The sequence below is a fragment of the Kryptolebias marmoratus genome, linkage group LG14 (assembly GCF_001649575.2).
Source record: "Kryptolebias marmoratus isolate JLee-2015 linkage group LG14, ASM164957v2, whole genome shotgun sequence".
NCBI classification, from domain to species: domain Eukaryota; kingdom Metazoa; phylum Chordata; class Actinopteri; order Cyprinodontiformes; family Rivulidae; genus Kryptolebias; species Kryptolebias marmoratus.
In genome coordinates, this window is record NC_051443.1 from 25,530,043 (window position 1) to 25,535,222 (window position 5,180).

Here is a 5,180-nt window from a genome sequence, read left to right on the forward strand (position 1 = left end):
TTGGATGGTTGGATGATTGGATGGTTGGATGGTTGGTTGGATGGTTGGTTGGATGGTTGGTCATCATCTTCTTACTAAAAGTTTTTACAGTTTTATAAACTAATTTACTGCTTTAAACTTTTAATAATAAATAAAAATAAAACGTTTAAAAGTCTTTGTTGTTCGAGTCGAGACGACTCTCAGCTACTACCACTGAACGTAGCTTCAGTCGCTTAGCTGTGGCAGCCATCTTGAATCTGTTTGACTGCCATGAGATATTTTGCTAACAGAGCGGTCCGAAGGTAAATCTGCTGTTCTAGTTGAGTCTCAGTCAAACAAATCTGTCTGAAAATGATTGGTTTTGAGCTTTTATTTTGAAAGGGCAGCTGTTTGTTAACGAGTTCGCCGCCCGTCGGGTTCGGTTTCCTCCTCGCCTCGGCGTCCGACCCGATCCGATCCGACGGGTCAGGAGACGCTTTAACGGAAAATAAAACCGAAACACAAACCTGCAGCTTCTTCCGGAGGAACGTGTTCCTCGCATACGTTCCCGTACGTAAACGCTCCGACAGCTGGCAGAGTGTGTGTGTGTGTGTGTGTGTGACACGTCTCACCATGCGGGGAGGATATTCTGCTTTCACGTGGTTGGGATTCACACACACTGATTCACTGGTAATCACTGTCTCTTCACACACACACACACACACACACACACACACACACACACACACACACACACTCTGTCCTAACGGAGCCGTCTGATTGGCCGGGCTGTTTTGACTGACAGGTGACAGAGCAGCTCGTTTCATGATTGGAAGCTGGAGGTTCTGAAAGAAAAGAACCCAAAATAAAGAAAGAAATGAAGCCAAAGGAACCTTCACTTCAGTTTAGTTTTTAAATCTGTTTGTTTGACTTCAGCTTTAGTGGGAAAAAGTCCTGATCCGGTCCTTCCACAGAACCGGACCGTCAGGGTTCTTCTTTGGAGCTGCGGATCCCTCAGACAGAAAAAAGCTCCTAAACTGAAGGGATGGACGTTCACTGAAGAAACGTAGAACCGATGAACTAAACGGCGGTTTGTTCCAGTTTCTTTAGCTGCACGAAAACCAAGAAGTGAATTGAACAGAATTTGGAACCCAGAGGTTCTGTTGGGGTTAGAACATTTGAACTGTTTGCTCGTTCAGGTTTAGAACCGTAGGAACACAATAAATGTTTTTTTCCTGAGAAACTGAGGTTTGATTTCCTGCGGTCTGATTGAACCTGAAGCTTCAGGTGAGCAGCTGCTGATGAACTCATTACCTGAATCCTGATTCGTTTCTCTGAGGACCTTTTGTTGTTTCGTCTCGTTGCGCTGATAAGAACCTGATTTCATCAAAGCTTCCTCAGATGAGCCCCTCGTCTTCCTCACAAACAAAACACTTGTTTTCCTCTTCGGCTCCTCCGGTGGAGTTTTGGCGCCCCCCGGTGGACAGACGCAGAATCTGCTGATTTCCTGTTTTGAATCTGAACAACATTCAGTTTTTATAAATATTATAAATAAATCTGAACCGTCTGACGATGAATCCTGTAACTTTAATTCTCCATAATTCACAACAAGAACTTTAAACGCTGCTGATAAACGTTTAGTTTTCTTTCTTCGGTTGGATCTTCGGTTCTGTTTGTTCACCTGTTGGTGGCGCTGCCCTCAGCTGGAGACATTTTTAATGTTTTGGATCGTTTTTCTTGTCGGATTTGTCAGTTTCAGCTGATGTTTGGGTGGTAGTAGCTGCGAGTTCCTGAGCCTGCAGGTGATAGGCATTCCTTCTGTTTGAAACCCTTCGGCCTGTCTGACTCTAACAGCTGAAGTTCGGCTGTTCGTTCCTCTGAAGGAGAACCGGTTCAGCAGGTTCTGGAGAACTTCTTCATTCAAGCTGCAGACTTTCTGCTGTTTTAGCTGTTTGTCAGAACCTTCGGCTCGTTTAGCTGACGGCTGCTGAGACTGTTTGTGACTTTTATTCAAATATTTGGAATCAGCTTCAGTTTTCTACTTTTAGCTGTTAGTTAGCCTTTTGCTACTTTTGACTGTTAGCTAGCCTTTTGTGACCATTAGCTGTTAGCTTGCCTTTTGCTACTTTTGGCTGTTAGTTAGCCTTTTGCTACCATTAGCTAGTAGTTAGCCTTTTGCTACCATTAGCTGTTAGTTAGCCTTTTGCTACCATTAGCTAGTAGTTAGCCTTTTGCTACCATTAGCTTGCCTTTTGCTACTTTTAGCTATTAGCTTGCCTTTTGCTACTTTTGGCTGTTAGCTAGCCTTTTGCTACCATAAGCTAGCTTTTTGCTACCATTAGCTATTAGCTTGCCTTTTGCTACCATTAGCTGTTTGTTAGCCTTTTGCTACCATTAGCTAGTAGTTAGCCTTTTGCTACCATTAGCTTGCCTTTTGCTACCGTTAGCTGTTAGCTAGCATTGTGGCTTTTTTAGCTTAAACAGCTCAGTTTCAGCTCATTTTGGCTGTTTTTTCACAGAAAAAGCTCATTTTTGCAGTCAGTTGTTGTTTTTTTTAGCTCGTGTCTTGTTGATTTGTAGCTAAAACTTTAGCTGCTTCAGCTGCACAAACTGTTTGTTCTGATTCTTCGGCTGTTTTCAGACTCGGTGAGATCGAGGTCCGCCGGCAGCAGCTGACCTTTGACCTGTCGGACCTTCAGCAGCAGAAGAAGCAGATCGAAGACGACGTGAAGCGGAGCTCCAGTCTTCAGACGTCCACCGTGAGTGAAAACGTAGCTTTTAGCTTTCGGCTCCTTTCAGCCGCTCCTTCAGAACTCCTCCCTCTCTGCCCTCGTAGCTTCGGCTGTGCGCCGGCCGGGAGCTTCAGGCTTTCATCGCCGAGCGTTTGGTCCAATCGGAGAAGCTCTTGTTTCAGGAGCAGGCACTGAGCGCGCTCCGTAGCCTGCTGACCCAGGACCTGCTCAGGTACCAGGAGGAGGCGCAGAAACTCACCTGCTTCGCCCGGAGCGTCCTCCGGAGGTGGAGTCTGCCGCCGGCGCCGCTCAGCCACGCTCCGGGCAGCCGGGCGGCGGAATAACGGCTTTGATTCCGGTTTCAGGTCGGGCGGAGAGGAGAGCGCCGTCGGGACGGGAGCGGATCGAAGCATGCAGGGAAAGAACGAGAGCAAACAGGAAACCATGGTAACGCCTCACTTCCTGTCGCGCATCATCAGCTGTCGCCACTGTCAGCAAAATATCTCATGACCTGCTAGAGGAACCTGATTCAATATGGCCGCCACAGCTTCAGCTGACTCATAAATGGGTCAGTTTGACAGATATTCAGCTGAAATTTGGTGAGGTGGTAGCTGAGTGTCGTCCCTGACCTTTGACCTAAACGGCTCCGACTTTGATGATCGGCGGGCGATAGGCATTCCTTCAGAGGCGCCTTGGGCTCCAAACCTGCGTCAGTCTACCTGTGTGTGTGTGTGTGTGTGTGCGTGTCTGTGTGTTTGGGTGTGTGTGTGTGTGTTCCTGGCATTGGTCCAGCTGTTGTCAGTCTTTCTCAGACAGTCGGAGTGGAGACAGGGGAAACATCTGCCTGCTCATCTGGCTCTGTCTGTCACACACACACACACACCTTCCTCCTGAAAAACATCCCATAATAAAGCGACAGAGTTGTGACAGGAAATGATGAGGGAAGAAACCTGGTTTGGAGTCTTATTATGAGAGGAAACCTGTCAAAGTGTCGCCACAGTTTAGCTGCTGAAGCTTAAACACAAACCAGCGCCGGCTGCCAGCGCCGCCGCCGCCGCCGAGGAAACACAAACACTGCTTCTGTTTTTACTGCGACACGTCAGAAACTGTCAGAGGCGCATCAAATCGTCCGCCGGATCCGAACGTCGTCCCTTAAAGGGTCCAAATCAGCCGAGCAGCTCTTCCTCCTTCAGCACATCGTCACCCGCTGCGCACCTGTTTCATGTTTGTTTCTCCTCACGGCGCCTGAAGGCCACACCTGCTCCAGACCAACATCCACACCGACCTTTTCAGTTTCTTCTCTTATCTGGTTGCTTTTTCTGCTCCAGAGTAGCATCCTTTGGAGGAATGCCTGTCGCCCGCCGGGTTCATGTTTTAATCAAAGCAGCTGAGCTTCATTCAGCGTAATTCATCCTTTTTTTTTTATTCCAAACTCAGAACATAAATTTGGAAAAGAACGTTCAGTCCAGCTCTCCTGCCTGCCTGAAAATAAAAACTCGATCAGAACCTGGAAGCTGAAGCCTGTTTTAAGCCCCGCCCCCTCAGATCATCTCTGTAGTTCTCATCTTTCGGCTGTTTGTTCAGGTGGAATCTGAAAAAGGTGGTCATGTGACACCATGACTGAGTGCGTGGGAGGGGAGTGGGCGGGGCTTTAGGAGTGGGTGGGGCCTTGGACATGACATGGCGGCTTCAGGTTCCGACGTTGAAGACCGCGACGGTTGGCGCCTTTTCTCTGACGGCGTTCAGCTCAGTGTCTGTAAAACGGCCATTTTTGTTTGCTAATGTTGATCAGCTTTGGCGGCCATCTTGAATCAGGTTTCCTCCAAAGGTTTTCGGTGTACATCTGGTTTCATTTGAACATTTTAATTCTTTTAAAATAAGTTGTCTGTTTCTTTCAGTAATCTTGAGTTAACCGGAACGTGACGGTCGTTTATGTCGGGAGTTTGATTCTTGAAATAAACTCCTCGTGTCAGGGAGTGTGGCGTTTCGTTAAGGAGAAACGGGTCGGCTCGGATCAAAACTGGGCTCTCAGACAGACAGAGGTCACGGATTTTGTCTTTCTTTCACCCCGACACCCGAAATGATTTATTCATAAAACGAGGCGAATGGTCTCCGGCGGTTTCTAACCCCAGATTAATCCCTGCGGCTCAGTAACCTCTTTATCAGATTATTTAATCTGTCAGAAACTATATTTCTCTAATCACGCATCATTTTGATTAGATATTAATCTAACAGGTTTAGACTGGATTGAATTAAAGGTCTTAATGGGAACAGATCTATCCTGGATCTGGGATTTTATTTTGGATTATTCTTGATCACACACACACACACACACACACACACACGGTGGGAATCACCGTTCTTTCTTCATCTGCAGTTGAAGTTGATGAATCTGCAGAGTTTAAAGATCTGGGATCTTTCAGGGGACGGTTTTGTGACCCAGTTGCATCATGGGAGATGCAGTCTTTGTGTTGAGGAGCCACAGCGGCA

General features: G+C 47.1%; 1 protein-coding gene across 8 annotated transcripts in view; it reads left to right on the forward strand.

The window, feature by feature from the left end:
- LOC108228658 (cingulin-like protein 1) overlaps nucleotides 1-5,180 on the forward strand; it is a 29,328-nt gene that overhangs the window by 11,905 nt on the left and 12,243 nt on the right. For 5 of the 8 annotated variants that reach the window (XM_037979313.1, XM_037979314.1, XM_037979318.1 and 2 more), the window contains 3 exons: nucleotides 2,600-2,717; nucleotides 2,795-2,976; nucleotides 3,056-3,137. In XM_037979313.1, the coding sequence (XP_037835241.1) occupies nucleotides 2,600-2,717; nucleotides 2,795-2,976; nucleotides 3,056-3,137 (382 nt within the window). The remainder of the gene's footprint in view (nucleotides 1-2,599; nucleotides 2,718-2,794; nucleotides 2,977-3,055; nucleotides 3,138-5,180) is intronic. The other 3 variants (XM_037979315.1, XM_037979319.1, XM_037979320.1) reach the window with 2 other exon arrangements.